Source organism: Coturnix japonica, chromosome 7 (assembly GCF_001577835.2).
Source record: "Coturnix japonica isolate 7356 chromosome 7, Coturnix japonica 2.1, whole genome shotgun sequence".
Classification (NCBI taxonomy): domain Eukaryota; kingdom Metazoa; phylum Chordata; class Aves; order Galliformes; family Phasianidae; genus Coturnix; species Coturnix japonica.
The window spans coordinates 2,710,566-2,730,559 of record NC_029522.1 but is presented as its reverse complement, the minus strand read 5'-3'; the positions used below and the strand labels follow the sequence as shown (position 1 = coordinate 2,730,559).

General features: G+C 50.3%; 1 protein-coding gene across 2 annotated transcripts; it reads left to right on the top strand.

Moving 5' to 3' along the window:
- The first annotated feature begins 443 nt into the window (after positions 1–443).
- On the top strand, positions 444–18,268 carry LOC107316403 (aryl hydrocarbon receptor-like). 2 transcript variants are annotated; one of them, XM_015867820.2, is made up of 11 exons: positions 444–555; positions 952–1,133; positions 5,093–5,199; positions 6,888–6,977; positions 13,413–13,536; positions 13,765–13,895; positions 14,535–14,737; positions 14,856–14,965; positions 15,189–15,330; positions 15,485–17,081; positions 17,798–18,268. In XM_015867820.2, the coding sequence occupies exons 1-11, from the start codon at positions 515–517 to the stop codon at positions 17,945–17,947; spliced, it is 2,877 nt and encodes a 958-aa protein (XP_015723306.1). In that variant the 5' UTR covers positions 444–514; the 3' UTR covers positions 17,948–18,268. The 2 variants fall into 2 exon arrangements, with proteins under 2 accessions (XP_015723306.1, XP_015723308.1); XM_015867822.2 differs by lacking the exons at positions 444–555; positions 952–1,133; positions 5,093–5,199 and having other exon boundaries at positions 6,894–6,977; positions 13,417–13,536.
- The last annotated feature ends 1,726 nt before the right edge of the window (positions 18,269–19,994 follow it).

The following is a 19,994-nucleotide window of genomic DNA, read 5'->3' as shown; positions in this document are numbered from 1 at the left end:
AGCACTTGTGGAAGCTGCTTGGTGTTTCTCCAGGCTGGAGGAGGAGGGTCCTGGCCCATCCCCTGTGATTTCCACACAGAACTACAGACTGGTTTAGTTGACAGGGACCCCAAAATCCACCCAGCCCAACAGACTGCCCAGAGCCCCAACCAGCCTGACCTTGAGCACTGCCGGGGGCATCCACGGCTTCTCAGGGCAGCTTCATCCACGGCCTCACCTACCTCGTAGTAAAGATTTTCTTCCTTCTATCCAACCTGAACCAGCTTTCCCGTAGCCCCTGTAGGTGCAGAAGAGCCACAGCGAGCTCTGCCCGCAGCCTTCCCCAGTCTGACCGAGCCCACCTCCCAGCTTCTCTCCACGCGATTGCCCTGTCCCGGAGCCCACCCCCTCCCCACCCGCAGCTTCCCTGCGTCTCTCCCTCCCTCCCTCCCTCCCTGCCGGAGGCGGAGCTGCTCCCGCGGGGGTCGCTCCGGGCTGCTCCGCTCCTGGGGCTGCCGCCGGCTCTCGCTGAGCCATGTACGCGGGGCGCAAGCGGAGGAAACCGGCGGCCAGAGCGTGAGTGCGGAGCGGGGTCAGCTATGGGAACGGGGTCAGCTATGGGAACGGGGTCAGCTATGGGAACGGGGTCAGCTATGGGAACGGGGTCAGTTATGGGAACGGGGTCAGCTATGGGAACGGGACCGTGGAGCAGCATCAGGGATGGGAGCGGGGCTGGGACGGGATCAGGGATGGGAGCAGGATCAGGGTGAGAAACAGGAGCGGGGCTGGGACGGGATCAGGGATGGGACCAGAGATGGGACCAGCGATGGGGCTAGGATTGGTACCAGGGTCAAGGACAGGAGCGGGATCAGGGGCAGGAGCGGGACTGGGGCGGGGAGCGGGATGAGGGATGGATGGTGCCGGTTCCGTGTCAGCTCCGCGGTAACGCGTGGCCGTGGCTGCGCCCCGCAGGCTGCGCCCTGCGGACAGCGGACGCTCCAACCCCTCCAAGCGGCACCGAGAGCGGCTGAACCGGGAGCTGGAGCGGCTGGCCGCGCTGCTGCCCTTCCCCGAGGAGGTGTCGGCCGGCCTGGACAAGCTGTCCATCCTGCGGCTCAGCGCCGCGTTCCTCCGCGCTAAGAGCTTCTTCCGCGGTGAGTGCCCGGCTCGGGGCAAAGCGGGGTTCGGACGCGGCAGAATCAGAGCGATCTGCGGAGGTTAAGTTGATTCTGTCTGTGGGTTGCACTGAAGTAGAAAACTGACATTCGGGCTGCAGGGTATGGCTGAGAGGTAGCACCGTGAGAGCGGCTTTTAACATTATAACGGGAGCTGAGAAACGCTCGGTGCTCTGACAATGAATAATTACCGCAACGTGGTTAGAGCTCATTTAGGAGCCTTTTAAAACACACCGCATCAAAGACCTTTCTGCATTCCCCTGCTGTAGTCAGTAGCCCACGGGAGGAGCGTTCAGGCAGCCCTGCGTTATCCCGGCCAAACAGCAGCAGCTCCCTGTGACCTCAGGAACAATTTTTTTCTCCATCTCCAAATCACTGAATGAATGGAAAGTCTTACTGTCTTCCTCTTTCTTTTCTCATTCTCTTTTGAGCTCTGTGGAACTGGCAGGCGGCCGGGATGAAAAATTAATGGCCTCAGAGAGCAGTTGTTTGCTTCACAGCTCCAGGTTGATTTGTTTGTTTGACCGTATCGCCCACAGCCTCAGTGCTGCTTTGCCCTGCTGAGGAGCCGTGATGAGGCAGCCCTCACACTGCTCCATGTGCTGCCCACATCCACCTGCACGGTGCACACATGGAGACTCGGGACTCGTCGGGGTGATGCTGGGGGCAGTGGGAGCAGCACTGCTCTCCCAGGGGTAGTGGTTTGTGGTGCAATGCAGGCTCGCTGCTCTCCTGAAACATGAATCATTGAAAGGCCTGAAGAATTTATAGACCGAAAGGATGGATGGCACTTCCTTAGAACAGTTTTGAAATGGCCGCTCTCGTTGTGAAGCATCATGGCAGAGATTGGGTTGTCCTCCTGTGCAGTGTGATGGGGCTGGGATGCTGCGGTGCTGTGCTGGGGAAGGGAAGAGGGGGCTGACCCTGGGGCCACGATCCCCCTGCCCTGAGCAGCCACCCCAGTGCCCTGCCTGCTATCCATCATCCCTGCAGCATTGGCAAGGTGGGTACCTTAGTGTGCATAGCAAGAAACCAGGAAATCCCCTGCTTTGAGGTTCTCTTTTTATTTGCCTCTGTCATTCCATACGGTCTGATTTCATCTTCCCAGCAGCTGAGCCACAGCATGCCTGGAACCATGGGACCAGCGTGATGCCACTTTAAGAAGCCCTGTGAGCTGAAGCTCACCTTCGAACAGCTTCTGTAGCGCTCCTTTTCAACATACACAGCCCATTCCCTCCTTGACTTCTGTTGTTTAGTTGTCTGCTGGTTTACTGATAGCAGGCAGCCTGTCCCACAGGTGAATCAATCAGTGCACCAGCAGGTTTCTGCCATCTGCCATTTCTCCAGCCCCCTTCTTAAATAATTCACTGCCAGCCAGAAATGCTGTCATCTCCAGGCTGTTGTTTCTCCCAGTCTATTTGAAAATCAATTACTTTCAATTTTAGTTGACTATCTTGATCTATGTGTAGATGGTTACCATCATGCTGCACTCGTCCATTCAGATCTGCATCCTGTTACCAGGAATCACACCTGGGGCTTTGTGAACTCGCATGGTGTTTCCAGAGATGCAGACCCTTGGTGAAAGCCATCCATCCCATCCAGTTGGCACTGAACTAAACTCAGCACCTCTGGACAGACCCAGGAGGGTGTGATGGAGCTGCAGCTGACTGCCACCATCACATGCCAGCCCCCAGCTTCACATCAAGGACACTCGAGGGCCAGCACATGATGTGTCAGCTTAGCCTGGCTGTGCCTGGCTCCCCTAATCCCTCCCCATGGACCCAGTTCCTGAGGAGCCAAGCCCTGGGTGCAGGCAGGTGGACCACGCCAACCCCTGGAACAAGAGGCTTGTCCTGGAGGGGGCACAAGGAGGGTCTGCAAAGCTGCCCTTGGAAATAGCAGAAAGAACAGCTTTCTCTCTGTGTGTCACAATCAGGATGATGTGAGTCTTTACCTTCTTTTGTAATGCCCAAGATCAACCAGCACAAACAGACTTTCAGCACTTCAGCTGTGAGCCATGTTCCCAAGCCTGAAATGGTGCTTCCTTGTTTCCTGGAGCTCAGAGAACCACACAATGGGATGGGTCAGAAGGGACCCCAAAGCCCACCCTGGCCTTGAGTGCAGCCAGGGATAGGGCATCCTCAGCTCCTCTGGGCAGCCTGTGCCAGCGCTCTGAGTACCAAATTTCTTCCTTACATATCCACTCTAAACCTGCCCTCTTTCAGTTTCAAAGCACTGCCTCTTGTCCTGCCGCTGTTCATGTGCCAAGGATTGTCATTACTTGAAGGACTGTGATTGAACAACGGTTAGAAGAGCTGCAAAAAGAATGGACAGCCTGACACATCACCTTCCTCTTTGTCCTTGTTTAAACCTCTGCACGTGCTTTTCCTTTGAGACCCATGTGCCTTCAGTGGTGCGACAGAGATGTGTAGATGAGGCCTCCTTGCTTTTAGATGTGCAATTAGATCTTTTAGCAGGACATTCATTATTCACCATGCCTGGTCACAGAACTTGCTGCCTCTGCACCATTCAGACAAGGGATAAATAATTAATCTATTTAATGAAATTTGTGCCAGTGGGGATCTGTGGTAGGTACTGTAAGTAAAACCATTGTATCCATTAAGAATGAGTGCGGCTTCTTGCCTTGTTTAAGTGATGCCAGCCGGGTGGGTGGGCATGAACTATTGCTGCTCTTGAAGAGCCATGAGGTAGTTGAGTTCTCTTCTGCTTCTCCAGGGCTGGGTTTGGGACTGAGTCTTCTTGTTTCTAAGCTGTGACCGGCTCAAAATCTTGTTCCCACTCAAACACATGGAAGAAAGGGGAGGGGGCTGGGATATATCCTCTCAAAAATGTTAATACCAGCTTGCTGGTGCAAAGATTTCTCAGGTCTGCAAAGCCCCTGCAGGTTCAGGAGTTCACCAGTGAGGTGTCCCTTCAGCCTCCCACGAATCATTTCCCCATGCTGGGCATGCAGGAGGACCCCCAGCCATCCCTCCTGTGCCCAACAACCTCTGCTTTCAGGTGGCAATCTGTTCTCACCTTCCCCCAGGAGGCTGATGTGCAGTGTGCTGACAGACCAGCTCTGGGGCTCTGGGGATGGCCTGGAAGGTCAGGAAAACCCTAATGGGGAATGCAGGATGGTGGCTAGGTTCAGTGGCAGGTGTTGGTACAGAGGACAATGTACCATCTTCTGATTTTAACTGATGTCTCCTCTGGCCCCATAGCTTAGGAGCAGCCCAGATGCCAACAGTGAAGTCTATATTTAGGTAGTGTTTGTGATTCAAGGCCATTACTTGCAAGTTTTCTTTCTGCTGGCAAATATGAAACCATTAAACCAGACCTCAGCAACCCTTTAGTCACTCTGCTATCACCCAGGTTTATATTTGTCTTGTACCTCCAGCGTAGCCATCTGGAAGCTGCCAGAGGAGGACAGAAGATCTTCAATAATTTATAGCCCTGCATTTTACTCACAGAGATGAGAAGAGTTGATCCATTCTCAGTGCTGGGAGTTTCTTCTGTACCTGCAATGCCCAGCTTGTTCAGGCTGTCAAGGACAGGGCATAGCATGAGGCCCAAGGGCTACTTGCAAGGAGTGGACAGAGATATTGACCCCATGGTGGGACAAAGGACCTCTGTGGCCATTACTAAATGATGATGAGGGAACTTCCAACTGTTGAGCTCACTGAACATGTGGGTTTTTTTGCAGGACAGAGTGCAGGACCTCATAGTTATTCCACTGATGCCTACTTGTTTTAATGATCTCTGGCTTTAAATGCTCTTTGCTTTGGGTTTGTTAAAGGTATGGAAATGGAAAGAAGAAATAGATGAATTGTGGGGTTATGGAAAGGCAGGGGAAATGTCTTTGTTCTGGCTGCTTGTGGCTGTGATTTGAGGGTGTTACTGCAGCACTGATGTCCCTTCACTGTGCTTTGCTGCAGTTGCTCTGAAGAACCACAGTGCTGAAGGAGCAGAGAGGGATGGAGGCGGTGACAGTAGCCCAGCTCTGGGCATGGCAGCGGTACCAGAGGGCGAGCTGCTCCTGCAGGTCAGTGTCCCTCTCTGTCCATCCCTTCCAGATGTCTTCAAGAGCTCTTTCCTTGGGTCCTCTTTCCTTTGAGATCTGCACTAAGAGCAGGCTGCTCTGTTCTCAGTTTGGTGAGTGTTGTGATGAAGGGAGGAAGCCGTCTGCTGCCCCACTGGTGTAGCTGTTGGTCAGTACAGTGGTTACAAGGCTTTTCTTACTCACTCATGGTGGTTGTGATTGAGCGGAGCTTTTCTAACTCTTTGGATCCATAGGTCAGAAAGGGTGTGTTGCTTCTCCTTTTCTTTTCCTGTCCTTCCTGGAGACAATTGTGGATGGCCTTATGGTCAGATCAGGGTATGCCCATGCTGGTATACGTGGGGTGCATCGTAGCATCCCAGGAGTTGTGTGAGAGGCTCATACCTGGCTCCTACTTGGAGGCACTGGGAGGTGCCCTCCTGTCCCCTGAGCAAGCACTGTGAATAGGAAGGGGTCATGCTCCAGCACCATGAGGTCCCATGAGGACACGATCCCCCTGTTCCTCTCCACCTGGTTCCCAGCCTGCCTGTCATCTGGCATCTATCCAGAAGCTCACTCAGCAGTAATTATAATTACTGTCCTGCCTGATGGCTGCAGAGCCAGGATCTTGGTGTCTGGGGAGAGAAGTGCTAAAGCCAAGCTGGTTAATCATGAAAACCTTGAAGGTTTTTCACTGTCGAAGCACAGAGCTGCGCTCAGCAGGACTGGCCAGGGGTTGATGCCATGTTCATCAGGCTCTTCATTGGGTTGGATGCTGCCTTTGTAGAGGCACCAAGCAGGGTGTGAACCATGTTAGCCTCATCCAGGGATGCAGGATGTGGCTGAGCTTTAAGGCTGGGTGCAGCATCCTTAGTATTGCAGCCATGCAGGTGCATACTGCCTTCAGTCTGCCTTTCTCCAGTGCCATTGAGGGAGGACAGTGCTCACCAGCACTGTGACAAGGCCATGCCTCCGGGGCTGCTCAAAGGGTTAAAATGCGTTTGGCAGCACTAATTAACCTCTGCTGCAGATTCCCACACACTGAGGTCAATCCAGTAAATAGAGAGAGCGTTTGTGCCCCGGATAAAGGGAAAGAGAGGGGGGAGAAACTGCAGACCTGGACAATGAAATGGGAATTGGCAGCAACAATAGCCAGACTTGGCTGAGACAAGGCGCTAGACTCTAATTGATCCTGATGTCTGTGGATGGCCAAGTGGGGGAAGTGGGACGGGGATGGCTGCCCTGCCTGCAGCCAGGTTTTGGGATCCAGGAGGACCTGGCATCCTTAGGGACAGGAGGCTGAGTGATGGTGTCAGCTCTGTGAGAGCGCTCTGACTTCTGGATGCTGCATGTCTTCTCTATTCCCCCCCCCTCCCGCCAGGACCCTCCCTGGACTGTAGGAAGGATGGGAAGAATGCAGAGCCACAGAGGCACAGGTCAACCTTAAGTGCAGCCAGGGTGAAATGCCACTTTGATCCCCTGTTGCCAGAAAGGCACTTTCCCACCAGGATTCCAGAATGGATGGGTTCCTGACGGTGTCTGGTTTCATTCTGCAAGTCGTTCTCAGATTTGTATTTGCTCTTTGCATAGAGTGAGGATAAATGTCTGAATCTGAATCAGCTGCTAGGACAGGGTGATGTGGATGGAACTCACTTGCTGACCTGACTCACTTGCTGACCTGCTGTCTCTCCTAGGCACTCAATGGCTTCGTGCTGGTGGTGACATCAGAAGGGCTGATCCTCTACTCCTCACACACCATCCAGGACTACCTGGGATTTCATCAGGTTGGTGGGACACCCCTGGGTTGCAGTGATAGGTTTGCATGGAGCCCAGGTTCCTGGCAGGGAGAGAGCCCTGTGGGTTTGCAGGGACATGTGGGGGCTTCACATATAGGTAACAAGGCAAGGAGAAGTCTGTGGCTGCTTGGAAATTTGAGGTGTGAAGTGCCCCTTGTGCACTGAGCTCAAATCAGAGGGAGTGAAGTGTCTAAAAAGTGCTTTGCTTTTTGTGCCCCCCATCCCAGTCCTGGGGGCTGAGCACAGCAATGAAACCTGCTGGAAGGAAAACTTCATCTCAACAACGTGAAGGATTTCATGTCTTCTTAAGATGTCACATTTCAACCCAGACAAGGGAAGCAAGTCTTAGAGCTCTTGGGAACAGTGTAGGGATGGGTTGCTGTTCCTTGTGCAGTGAGCCCAAACCCACCCTATTACAACTCAGCACCAGGGTTGTGAAGGACATTGTGCAAGGGGTTCTTCAGAGTCAGATGTGCACCCACCAGCATCAACACTGGTGGAAAGTGTCTGACTCCATTCAGCCCAGCTAAGCTCTGGGGAGATGTGGTGGGATATGGCCAACTGTCTTGCGGAATCAAACTCTATAATCCAGAGATGGGTTATAAAGCAGGTATGTTTATTCCAGCGTTGCGCAGCGCCGGGTGCAAGGGGGATGAGCTCCTCCAAACCTGCACACCGTAAAGAGAAAAGTGTGTTACAGATATAGGTAAGCTAATACATAATCAATAGTCTCCTCCTCAGTTTGATTACATATTCATTACATTCCCTATGGCCCCGTTCCCTGCGACCCCATTCCCTCATTCCCCCTGACACCATCCCGTGACCCTTGCCAATGTTTTGGGTGAAATTCTTCTTCTGTTTTCTTCTTGGTGTTATCTGCTGTTATTGTTCTCCCATGTCGGCATCATCTTCCCGGGGGGGGGGATCTAATCCTTCTTGTCAGAGGTCTCCGGACAGTTTCTTCTTTATCTTTATTGCCCTCTTCTCTGGCTTTATTTTGACTAAGTGTAATTCCCCTTTCCCTGCACTTTTAAATGTACAGTTACCCTTTGTCTTGGTTTCTGTGAAGTTCCCCTTTCCCTTTCTATAGCAAATGTTACCTTACCACCATTTTAGGCTTTGCTCACTCTTCAATTCCCCCTTTTCTTTAATCTAGCAGGCTTTTACCTGCTAGATTCTTAATGGGTCTCAAAATAGGCTCCGCTCTCTACCTTTTGTCTCAGCTCATGTCTCTTCCAAACCTCGTATTCCCTTCCAGTACCTTGGTACAGACACAAAAGACATAACAACACAAGTAAAACACACCAAGAATAGCAAGGTGACGCAGGCTAAGAAAAACTGTTTCAGTCATCCTAAATTTGGCAACTAGTAAGTTTATCCCATGGTCCAGAGAAAACTATTCCCCAATCGGTGTTATCCCTGCCTACTCCATGTTGCAATGCAACTTTGGATAAACAGGATACCTCCTCTTGGATTGTCCATCAGGCACCTGCAGCAGCATCCTCAATTGTTTCTAAGGTTACAGAAATTTTCATACAGCGATACCCCCCCTTTTCTTGGGAGTTCTGTGAAATCAATTTGCCCACTGTTGCCCTGGAAGGCCCTTTCCCGTGAGGCCCACTTGTGCCCTGTTCCTGGTACTGGGACTGTACTTTGTAGTGTTGGTTTGCCCAATATATTCTCTTATCTTCCCTTATAACCAATTTCCATAAAATACTAAAGGGCATAACAATGTCCATTTGGGCATGCACCCATCTGTCAACTTGCTCTATTCCTTTCTAAATCATTAATTGGACTCCTGTTCTCTTTAGAATATTTTACAGTTTTTGACTTGGCTTCAGAGATTTTAAGTTTATTGTCTGGAATTGAAACTCTCTTCAACTGTCTGTTCTGCCACCTGATCTATTATCTTATTTTCTGTTTCCTGTACAGTGTTACATTTCTGATGTCTTTTACAACATATAATAACCATTGGTAGATTTACATCAGGCTGTTTTCCTTGTGTGTGAGCAATCCTTGCTCTTTTCAGATGGTACTATGAGCGTGTGGCACATATTTAGCATCTGTCCATATGATTAAAGCTCTTGTCAAGGCAGTTATTTCAGCCTTCTGAGGAAGTCCCCACAGCTGGTGGTTGTGCTTCGATTACCTGGTCAGTAGCAGTTACTGCATGTCCTGCCTTACAGTCTCCTTGTCTCATAAAACTGCAGCTGCTGGTAAACCAGGTGTCTTCTGCATCTCTAAGGGTTCGTCCTTCAGGTTCGACTGACCCGGCTGGAATGTGCAGCTTCAGTTGATTCAAAGCAGTCATGTAATACTGGTTCTCCGGGAGTTCCGCTAAGGAAAGATACTGGGTTGACAATATTAGTCACAATTATTTCTACATCACCCTGCTCTACCAGGATGGCCCTGGTATTTCAGGAATCTTTGGGGTGAGAGCCAATGAACTAATGTCCCCCTTTTGCCTCCAATACAGTAAACACTGTATGAGATATTAAAACTGGTGTCCTTTGGCCCAGTGTAGATTTATAGGGCTTCTTTGAATATTGAGCACTAGTGCAGCCACTGCCCTCAGGCACCATCCCTTACTCACTTCAAGCTGTTTGAGGTTTACCATCAGTCCGTAGCTGTGTATCCATGGTCAGCACCCTCCTGTCATTCCTGGGAACGTATGGAGTTCCTTGGCAGTTTGCAGCTCAGGGGCTTAGCAGATGGCTTCTTTCTTGGCAGTCCTTAAGGTCCAAAGTCCAGCTGTAATTTCTGAGTTATTTGTGCTTTCTGTAAACCAAGAAACTCAGCAAACTCTCAGTCTATTGTACACAGTCCTTTTGTTGCTGTGGCATCCACATGCTCCAGTAAAGTTCCACCCTAGGATGGAGGATCCCAGGTCTCAGGCTCATGAGTTGACCAGTTCTCAAAAATCATTAAGCTGTTCTCACAACCCTGGGTAACACTGTCCAGGTTAACTGAGTCTCTTCTCCCTCTATTAGGGTTTTCCTATTCAAAGGCAAATAACCTTAGGCTTCCTTTAGCCAAACCAGGCAGAAGAGACATCCCCTCAAATCCAGAAGGTAAACTCCACCTATTCATTCCTTAACTTGGTTGATAAAAGTGCATGGATTTTCCATCACTGAGTGTATCCATTCAACAATTCCATTACTTGTCCTCATGTCTTCTACAAACTAAAGCACTTGCTATCCGAAAATTTAGCAAATTGGCAAAATTGGAGTTTTACTGGATTCCATTCAATTAGTAATTCAACTCAAAAATTACCTATTATTTCTTTTATCCTTCTACAGTCCCATTATCCTAAAGGGACCACTTACCCTGACTAGGCAAGCTCTTGCTTTTAACTTCTATTTAGGGCTTCATTTTTGGCCCTGATGCCCACACCACTAAGTGTATCATATTTGAGATTGCTGTAACTCCTGGGGGTACAACATTGTTTTGCCCAGTTTGTGTTAAAGCCAGAGTTACAGTTTTTAATCAGTCAATATCGTTGCACTCTTAGCTCCAGTTTTTATTCAATTTCTTGCCAGAGTAACCTACAGGATGAAAATTTCTGTATTTCCTACTGTTTTCTTAGCTCTATATTTAATTAATGTCCAAAAGTAAGCCTTTTCTTGTTGATGGCAGTCAGACATCCTTACTACGTATACAAAACCATCTATGGGTAGGTAGAGCTCCCATATCCATCCAGGAAAATGACACTACTTTATTCCTGCTTCCTTAGCTGCAGTTTTCATCGTGTATTCTGCTAGGCGTTAACTCCAAAGTTCTCATTGTTCAGTTCTGCATCAGAAGGCAATTCCTTTGCTCCCTCAGCTTGGTCGGATTTCTCTACAGTGTCACTGCATTTGCACACTGACTTTGCATTCCCAGGGGGCAGAGCCCTCCCTGGGCTCCTCAAGCCTCCCTCCCCCCCCTTTCCTCGTGGGGGATCCCTGGGTCCTATGGCCCTACTCTAGCACCACAACAGTAACAGCTGTTATTATTCTCAATTCCCTGAACATCTCTGATTCTCAATCAGGTGTTTGTTTTGTTTTTTGTTGTTGTTGTTGTTTGTTTGTTTTCTTCTTATTGTACTCCTCTCTTCAGACCTGACATCCCTGTTTTTATCTTTGCCTTCCTCAACCTGTGTCCTCTCCAAACTTTCTTCACTTTCGCAAACTCTAATCATTTACTTTTCACCTCCTCTCAGAGGACCATTCCAGATGCTGCCCAGATTTACGATTTCCCAGCATCTTGCACATGAAGGCTATTCTCACTTCCAATGCCACTGTCCTTCTCCCACCTCCCCTTTGCTAGTTTACAGCCAGCAGTCTCTGGACCCGTGGCTCCCTCCTCCATCTGAGAGTTCTGATTGCAGGGGAACGGTGCGGGGGTTGTTTCATGGCCAGCGCAGATAAACTCACTTTCTCCTTAACCCATTTTCCTTTGAACACTATTCCACTATTTGTACCCTCAGTTACACTTCCACATACCCTCAACTATACTTCCGTATGCCATTAACAACTACACTTTCTTATACCAGCAAAACAGTTTGTCCCATTCCCTTCAAAACCCACAAATCAAACAATACAGTTCTTCAGTTCACATAAACTCCCTTAATACCATATATCTTTCCATTAACAGTTTGTATTCTTCAGTTATAAACACTGTGCCACAGAACCAGCACTGATTGAACCACCTCCCTCACACACTTCCTCGCAAGCAGTACATAGTATTACATAAATGGGTTGACACTCATTTCACACGGCCATCCCGCTATATGTTCATTGTCCCTATCCTCTAGCTTATACATCAACCACCACTGATTACAATATTTAATCAGGATTTTTCCGGCTCAGGGTTCCTCCTGGTTTCCCAGCGAAATGATCTCGGCCAATGTGCCAAGTATACACGGTCCAGCGGCGTGAGCGCGCAGGACCTCTTTGCTCTGTGATTTTCCCATCGTAACTTAATATAAACCACCGTATTCTTTTATAAGTTAAAAACCATTTCTTGCACACCAACAGCAATTGTTATGACTTTGACCAACATACTTCTACAAAAACCACCAGTAATTAATTAATTAACAAAATGAAACATGTTATAAAACACAATGCAAACAAGTATTGGAACAACTTTTCGCTTCATCCGTCCCCGGACCGTTTCCCTTCGTGGGAGGACGGAACCGCGGGGTCGGGATCCACACTCGCCCGCAGCTGTTTGCTGCGTCTCATCTCACACCACCTCACACGACAATTCAGCACAATTACAATTATCAATTGTTAATCTTAACAAAGATGTAGACCACCGCGTGCTAGTTGGTTGACTTAGGTTCACCTATATAGACAGCGCTGTACGATACCAATATCCCAGGATTACCAATCACCCCTGTACCAAGAGAGCAGACAAGCTCTGCCCTATTAGCAATCACCTGAGGGTGAGCAATAGCTCTTTAACCATGCGTACGACTTACTGGTCCCTTTGTAGGCACTCCCTAGGAGTTTTCCTAACCAGCCCGGCAAACCTAAACCTAACCCGTTGAGCCTCACGTCCCTTGGGGGGGAGCAGCGCCGGAACTCCACTGTCCCTGCGGTAGGACGTTCTCCTTCACGACTTACGGTCCCCCATTTTCACATTACCTGCCGTCCGCCGATTAGAGATGGTTCTTGTCTGCTCCTGCAGTGATCAGTTGAGGAAGGGAGTCCTTCAGAGAAATCTCAGGGTGCGCCAAAGTGTCTCCCTTCTTCCGCTGGTGCCTGCGAGCCTTGAACAGAGAGGGTCCCATCTGGGGTGCCAAATTGTGCTTGCAGAATTCAAACTCTATAATCCAGAGATTGGTTATAAAGCACGGTATGGTTTATTCCAGCGGTTGCGCCAGCGCCGGGTGGCAAGCGGGCGATAGCTCCTACCAAACCTGGCACACCGGTAAAGAGAAAGTGTCTTGTTACAGATAGTAGGTTAAGGCTAAATTCACATTAATCAATAGTCTCCTCCTCAGATTTGATTACATATTCATTACATTCCCTATGGCCCCGTTCCCTGCGACCCCATTCCCCTCATTCCCCCTGACACCATTCCCCGTGACCCTTGCCGATGTTTTGGGGTGAAATTCTTCTTCTGTTTTCTTCTTGGTGTTATCTGCTGTTATTGTTCTCCCATGTCGGCATCATCTTGCCCGGGGGGGGGGGATCTAATCCTTCTTGTCAGAGGTCTCCGGACAGTTTCTTCTTATCTTTATTGCCCTCTTCTCTGGCTTTATTTTGACTAAGTGTAATTCCCCCTTTCCCTGCACTTTTAAATGTACAGTTACCCTTTGTCTTGGTTTCTGTGATGTTCCCCTTTCCCTTTCTATAGCAAAATGTTACCTTACCACCATTTTAGGCTTTGCTCACTCTTCACAACAGCAGCTCACTCTGTTGTTTTTTTCACTAGACAGATGTTATGCACCAGAGCATCTTCAAGCTGATCCACACTGAGGATCACCAGGAATTCAGGCGCAACCTTCACTGGGCCCTCAACCTACCCCTCACTCCTGAGGGTGAGCCCTCTCCTGAAGGTACGTGTGGGCATGAGATGCTCTGCTCCCCACAGATGCTGGGCAAACAGCTCCCAGCTGTGTGGAGTTTGCATCCTTGTGACCGCAGACTCTCCCAAAACACAAAATGTAGCTTCTGCTGACATGAAGCTGTGGTTCACGATGCTGCCCTTGCTGAAGACCACCACTCTTTGCTGAGGACTGGGACCACCAGCCTTTAGCTGCTCCCTCAACCCCTCTCTCCTACAGGGAGGAAGAGTCTCAGCTCTCCGGCTGTTGCCTACAGGCCTGATCAACTGCCTTTGGAAAACTTTTCCTTTCTGGAAAGGAGCTTTGTGTGCAGGTTTCGCTGCCTCCTGGATAATTCCTCCGGCTTCCTGGTAAGTCTGTGCTGCAAGCTCTACAGCAGGCTCACATTAAGGGGCTCGTGCTGCTGATGGAGTGTGAAAGTTGACATTGAAAGGCTTGAAACTCTTCTATGCCTGCCTCAATAAGGGGATTTTTCTGTGATCTTTGTGTTTGGTCTGTACCTACCACCTCTTCCTGTGGATTTTATTCCTGTCCTCTCAGTGGCACTGAATCTGGTTGTCCATCTCTTAGAAGCAATGCTTCTTGGTGGGGTTGAAGTGTAGCTCACTTAGAACAAAGAGCAGCCTATGCATGATGTGATGCTCTGATGCAACTGCTTGGTCTTGATGTTGCTCTACAGTGGGGCCCTGGGGATGAGCTGCTGTGGGGAGACCAGCATAGCGTTCCTTTAAGCTTCTCTCTGCACTCACCAGGGAACAAGGAGGCCAAGACAAGCAATGCTCCAGGACCTGTGTTGTTACCCTGGCCTGGGCTATGTACCTCCTCTGTTTGGAGGTTCACTGCTCCTGCTGGGCAACCTCTTTCCCCTGGGGCTTGGCACTTTTCATCAACTCTGCAGCAAGATGGCTTGTTTCCCACGGAGCTCTCCTCCCTCTCTTTCCCCTCCACTCAGCAATGTGTGTGACATTGGCCTTATCTCCTCTTTCTAGGCTTTAAACCTTCAAGGCAGGCTGAGATTCCTTCATGGGCAGAACAAAAGGTCTGAAGATGGGTCTGTGCTGCCCCCACAGCTTGCTCTTTTTGCCATCTCCACCCCCCTGCAGCCCCCATCCATCCTGGAGATCAGAACCAAGAACATGATCTTCAGGACAAAGCACAAGCTGGACTTCACTCCTTTGGCATGTGATGCCAAGTAGGTGGCAGAGCTGATCTGTGGGGTGATGCTGTATGCCTACAGTGTGCTGGTTCATGCTGAGCCTGGGTGATCTCCCACCTGGACCTGCCACTGAGATGGGTGCATTCTCCTGTAGGGGGAAGATTGTTTTGGGCTACACCGAGGCAGAGCTGCGGATGTGCGGCACTGGCTACCAGTTCATCCATGCTGCTGACATGCTGTACTGTGCCGAGAACCACATCAGAAGTAAGAATCCTTTTCCCTGTTCCCCTTATGGTTGCCTTTGAGGCCAAAGTTATGGGCAGCTCCTTTGGTAGCTGTGTTGAGCCGAGCAGCTCTTTGCTTTGCTTTATGCCTTGCTGTGATGCTTTGGGTGCTTAGCAGGGAGGCGCATCTAGGTGCATCTTGAGGCAGACCTGCCTCAGGTGGTGTGCTGATGGATACCAGCATCTGTGCTTCCTCCCGGCAGTGATGAAGACAGGAGAGAGTGGCCTGACGGTCTTCCGCCTGCTGACGAAGGACAAGCACTGGAAGTGGGTGCAAGCCAATGCACGGCTTGTCTACAAGAACAGCAAGCCTGAGTACATCATTGTCACACAGAGACCCCTTGTGTGAGTGCATTTGTTTGTATGTAAGCACACCTGTGTATGCATCCATCGGTGCACATGGGCTGGTTGTAGCAAAGGGGCCTGGGATGACACGATTGCAGTTTGGAGAAGGTGCTTGTGCATGTGCAAACAGCAGTCTCCTCTTCCTCCCCTGCAGAGATGAAGAAGGAGGAGAGCACCTTCGGAAACGATCCATGCATCTTCCCTTCACCTTTGCTACAGGAGAAGCACTCTTATACCAAAGTGCTTTCCCTTTCCCGGGCTTCTGTGATGCTTTCCACAGCAAAGGAAAGATCAGCAAGTCCAGGAGGACCTCACACAGCAATGAAGGATGCTCCCAGAAGGACAGCATTGCCCCTGGTTCCCTGCTGAGTGCTGTACTGCAGCAGGACAAGGCAGCATATGCCCCCCACCCAGCTCCTTCAGCCAACCACACCTTCAGCAGCAGTTTCTCGTACCACCCCGAGAACACGTCCTCGCTGGGTGCAGGACAGGCCTGGAGCACAAGTGCTGCTCCAGTTCCCTCCAGGAAGGACAGCCTCACGGAGGAGTGGGTAGATTTGCAGCAGGAGGACCCTCTCTTGACCACCTTGAACTCATTGACAATTAACAGTGACGAGAGCTGCTCCAACGATGAGCTCTTCAGTGCACTGGAGAGCCTGGGGCTGAACACTGAAGACCTGGAGCTCCTGCTGCTGGATGAGAAAATGGTGATGGTTAATACAGACCCTGATCACACTCTGTCCCTGAGTGACTTCCTCACCAACAATGAGATCCTCTCTTACATCCAAACCATGCTGGGGAACAAGTCCAAGGAAGGCCTACAGGCTTGTCCCGCACCAGGCATGACCTCAAGCACAGCGGGAGGCTCTGCTGCATACCAGGGCCATGCAGAAGACAAGGACTCACAGTACCCACTCCAGCAAACACAGCAGCCTGGCGCTGTCACAGGCCAAGCTGCTGCTCTGCTATGGGAGCATCCTCTCCATGATGCACTGGCACAGCTGTCCCCACTGCCATCGAAGCCGATGGAGGCTGAGTTGGAGCTGCCTGCAGGCCTGCAGTGTAGACCAGCTGGGGAGGAGGGCATCCTCCACTTCCTCCAGCTCACTCAGGTCACCCCTTGGGCCGTAGCTCCCAGCTCACACCTGGGAACCCCTTACCCACTGGAGGCTCAGCAGCTGGAGAGTTACTTCCCAGCTGTGCATCCCACCCAACAGGACATTCTCCAGACCTTTTCCCTGCCCAGCCAGCGCCGAGTGCATGGGGCAGCACCAAGCCAGCTGAAACACAAAGCTGGTCGGCGCCTGCTGATGAACAGGCTGTGTCCCCACCATCATCCCTCTGCTCCACGTTTCCTCCCCACCAGCAGCAGCAGCCCCTGGCAGGACTATGTCTCCCCACTCCTGACATCCTCAGCTCAGCCTGATTTTTATGGCATCAGTCAAGACTTGATCTCCCAGCATCAGGGCTACTTGGGTCCAGTGCCTGGGCCTGCCGTGCCAGCAGTAGACTCTAACCCGAATGGATTATGCAGCATGGACACTGTAGACAGTGAGAGGTCCCAGGATGGGCTTTTCCCATCTTCTTCATACCAGCTTATTCCTGAGATGCATCCTAGCTCTGTTCCTTCCATGTACCCTTTCCTGAGCTCATCTGCAGAGTACTTTGGAAGCACTGATAGTGTGTTGGAGGCTTCTGGAAACTCCCATGGAGTATACACATCCATGATGAGCCAGGAGAGCAGCCACAAGGTGAAGGTTTCTCTTTGCTCTTGAGCCCAGTATTTTCTGTGCTGGGGGGTCTTAGCATAGGGAAGGCATTCACTGCCTGTTCAGTAGGCAGGAATCACCTTGCTCTGCCAGAATGTGGTCAGAAAGGACTTCAGGGGCTTTTCTTTGCATCAGGCAAAGGCATCTTTGCCCTTAGACCTTGACTGTCTGTGGGTATGGTTTCCATATGCTTTGTTTAGTTGCCCTTTCTATAGGCATATTCCAGCCATGCCATGGGTGGTCCATATGAAATGTAGTACAGTTACAGAGAGAGTTGGATAAATGCTTCTCAGACTCCATCAGGTTTGGTGCCATGACCGCTGCCCTGTTCCAAATGCAGAGCAGAAGCCTGTAGTTTATATATATATATATGGTTAATGAGTGAACTGTAGGGCTGCAGTACATGGTCAGCTCTGCAAAGGTTGATTACGAAGTGAAAACTGGTGTCCTCTGGGGAGTCTGGATGTTATTGCACTGCTTTCAATCTCTTGTCAATGAAGTGAAGGGACAATGAGAGGTGAGCTGGGGGAAGGTGTGCAACATGTACTGGGATTGCTGCTGAGCCCCTGCACCTCCAGGGGAAGCAATGCAGGAGCAGGCCTTCCCCTCCCAGCAGCTTCCTCTGGGCACCCGGCCCATCAGTGCCAGTAAAACCCTACAAAATACCTCACCATTCTCTTTCTTCTCTCTTCTCCTAGCCTGACGGCAGCTGTGTTTTGCCTGGCTCTCACATGGGACTCCCTGCAGATGTGCCAAAGGGCAGCACTGCTTCCCCCTGCAAGCTGCATCCCCATGCAGAAGTGCTGCCGGATCACCCCCATGCTTTCAGTGGTGACTTCTATCTCTAGGAGAACAAGATCAGACCGGGCAAAATGGGATTATTCACTAGGAAAGAAGCTGCCCTCCAGCTGCAGACAACAGACCTTCCCCCTGTGGTGCTGCCACAGTTCAGTTCTCCCTGACAGCATCAGCCTGGCTGGGTCTGACCCTCTTTGCCTTTCTCGAGCATTGGGGCAGGCTGGCAGATAAACCATAACTTGTATCTGTGCCTACAAAGATCACAGTGGAGCTGACTAATCTAAGGACGTCATCCTTCCTCCCACGTGTCCAACTTTGATTCTGTGGTAGCTTTCAATACTTTTTCTTTCAATAAATGATTTTGGACGTCAGCCTTTGGCATCTCTCTTGCTGGTTGTGTGTCTGTCTCAATGAGCACAATTGCTTTCTTACTTAAGTCAGAAACAAGTTTGAAGTGGACTTCAGAACTCGATGGAGAAGGGTGGTTTCGGACTTGCAGTGTGCGGGACCAGAGGCTTCCTCCAGGCTGAGAGATCTCTGTTCCACGTCACACTTGAAATGTGAGCTTTGCTCTAATTTGGGGTAGAATTACAAAGTATTCTGTGAGACATGCTGTGCAGCTCTGTGTGTATGTATGTACATCTGGATGTGTGTATGATGGGCTGGTGGCACAGAAGGATGTCACCATGACGCTGTGAACTGGCCATGCCATTGAGTTGTGCACTGCTGGATGTTGTCCTTGTTGTTGTGCAGGGTGTTTCTGCAAGGTCTGCTAAGCAAAAGCCATCATCTCTGCAGCAGAAGGTGCTCTGCAGCCCCTCTGTTCCCCACCACAAGCTCTCCAGGGAGGCTGGCATATTCATAATTCATTCCCAGCCTCACACCAGCTGCTGCTTTTCTCCTTGGCCTTTTAACACCTATTTGCAATGCACCAGGCCAGCCCTGGGACCACCAGCTGGAGCTGTGCCAAAGGAGAAGATGCTGTCTGGTGTCTGAGCATCCATGACCTGTCCTGAGCTGTAGGAAGGAGCATCAGGTGGGTGAGCTTTGCTTGGTGGGGTGTTTTCACCCTGAAAAGCTGATGAGGATGCTTGTGGGTTTGGCTCTGTCTGGAGAAAGGGAAGATGAGCCGTAGTGGCTCCCTGGCTCCAGATCTCCTCAAGCGTTCAGCTGTCCCTGCTCCATTGGTACCATGAGACTGAATGTCCCATTTAACACTTCTAACTGGACAGTAAGATAAACATTACGATACAAGCAAGCTTGGTGTTTGCCCACACCAGCTACATGCACATCCATTATACATGGGGTGAGGGCAGCAGAGCAGAAAGCTTTCTTATTGTTTGCACATTAAACAGAGATGCACCATTCAGCACACCTGGCCCATGTCCTCCCTGCTGGAAGAAAAGGGAGCCTGGTGTGGTGGGTCTGGGCAGCCTCTGGGGCTCTCCAGCAGCACCCATGGAGAGGAGGAGAAGGGCAGCAGGCTGAGCTCAGCACTCTTTCCCTGGAGAATTCTGCAGTGAAAATGGCTTTGAAGAAAGGGGGAAAGGAAGCCAAGCAAGACCAGCTTGGGAAAAGAAAGGGGCAATCATTGTGTGTGCTGGCTGTGCACCTGTGGAGGTAATCTAGCATCACTAAAGCGATGCAGGTGAAGGGCATTTGGTGATCTTCTGCTTGGTTTTGGCTCATGTCACAGGAAAGGTGCTCAGATCTGAGTTCTTCTGCATGCATCAGCAGTGATGGCCGCTCCTTCAGCAGTATTTCTGTTCTGTCATTAGGTCTGGAGTTAATTACAAACCTCTAGTGGGGCTTCATGTTTGCAGATGGTGCCTCCTGGGCACTCTGGCTACAGTGGCTCTGCTCCCACAGGGACTTGGATCCTTACACTTCTTGTCCTGCTGCAGTTGGATCACGCTTTGATTTAGTGGGTTTTCAGAGCTGGCTGGGGAAGTTCTTGCTGCTATTTGGCTTTATTTTTTGTTTCCAGAATGAAAAGAAAACCAACACTCAGCTGTTGTTTTGTTTTGTTTTTCTCTCTGAGAAAAAAAGATGGAAAGAAATAAGATCAAAGCAATCTTAGCTTTTCTAGTCAAGTTG

Coding starts and splice junctions, on each gene's coding strand:
- LOC107316403 (XM_015867820.2), top strand. CDS start 515: ATGTACGCGGGGCGCAAGCGGAGGAAACCGGCGGCCAGAGC. Junction 556..951: donor AGGAAACCGGCGGCCAGAGC/GTGAGTGCGGAG, acceptor TGCGCCCCGCAG/GCTGCGCCCTGCGGACAGCG. Junction 15,331..15,484: donor GTCACACAGAGACCCCTTGT/GTGAGTGCATTT, acceptor CCTCCCCTGCAG/AGATGAAGAAGGAGGAGAGC.